General features: G+C 58.7%; 1 protein-coding gene across 1 annotated transcript in view; it reads right to left on the bottom strand.

Annotated features, from left to right (window-relative positions):
- COL23A1 (collagen, type XXIII, alpha 1) overlaps positions 1–854 on the bottom strand; it is a 17,949-nt gene that overhangs the window by 10,727 nt on the left and 6,368 nt on the right. The window contains exon 9 of the mRNA XM_010284192.1: positions 491–544. Within this exon, the coding sequence (XP_010282494.1) occupies positions 491–544 (54 nt within the window). The remainder of the gene's footprint in view (positions 1–490; positions 545–854) is intronic.

Here is an 854-nt window from a genome sequence, read left to right as displayed (position 1 = left end):
CACCTGCCTGTAGGTTACTGGCTACCGCTTGTGAAGCGGGAGGACAGAACAGCTCAGACACGGTGCCGAGGCAGCAAGTGGCACGCGGGGAGGGCGGGATGGAGGACGGCTCGACACAGCTTTTGGGACCGCTGGCCCCTCCTCACAACTGCTTCTCCCATTTACTTCAGCCACACGCAGAGAGGCAATCTCAGAGGGGCTGGGATTCCACCTGTCAGGTGTGGGGCTGGGAGCGCATTCGTTTCTGGGACGGCATCCTCCAGAAGAGGCTGGAGACAAGAGATGAGTCAACTTTGGCTTTTGTGTGAAAACCTCCTTTTTCAGCCTGAGAAAGCGTTAAATAGCATTTCCTTTACCACGCGTAGTCTCAAGCCCCACAGCCAGCATTGCCTGCCTTATTTTGGCTGGGGAGTCACTTCTGCGAGGAGAGCTGCTAACAACCACGTCGCTCTCTAGGAAACACCGTCTGCATGGCAGAGGTCGGGCTCACCTTGGGACCTGGAGCGCCTTGGGGGCCCGGTGGCCCTGGGGGACCCGGTGAACCCTGAAACATGGCAAACAAAACGGGCATGAGCATGACTCATACGAATATGGCACCCCGTCCTCGTGCTGCTGGGGATGAGCTGGGAGCCGCTCCTGACCGCAACCTACAAGCGACGCTCATCTGACCCATGGTTGCCCAAATGCTGTGGTGAGCTCCGCTGACACGAGGCGACCCGAGGACGCCAAGCACAGGGGATATTTGCACAGAAGAAAACACAGCCGGAGCTAGCTGCGTGTACAGCTGCAGCGGCATATGTGTTTAAGAGGCAAAATGCCTTCAGCCGGAGGCGCGGCCCCAAACCCGGTCCCAC

Source organism: Phaethon lepturus, unplaced genomic scaffold, assembly GCF_000687285.1.
Source record: "Phaethon lepturus isolate BGI_N335 unplaced genomic scaffold, ASM68728v1 scaffold27793, whole genome shotgun sequence".
Taxonomy (NCBI): Eukaryota; Metazoa; Chordata; class Aves; order Phaethontiformes; family Phaethontidae; genus Phaethon; species Phaethon lepturus.
Note: the sequence above shows the minus strand (reverse complement) of the source record. Positions and strands in the feature narration are given on the sequence as shown.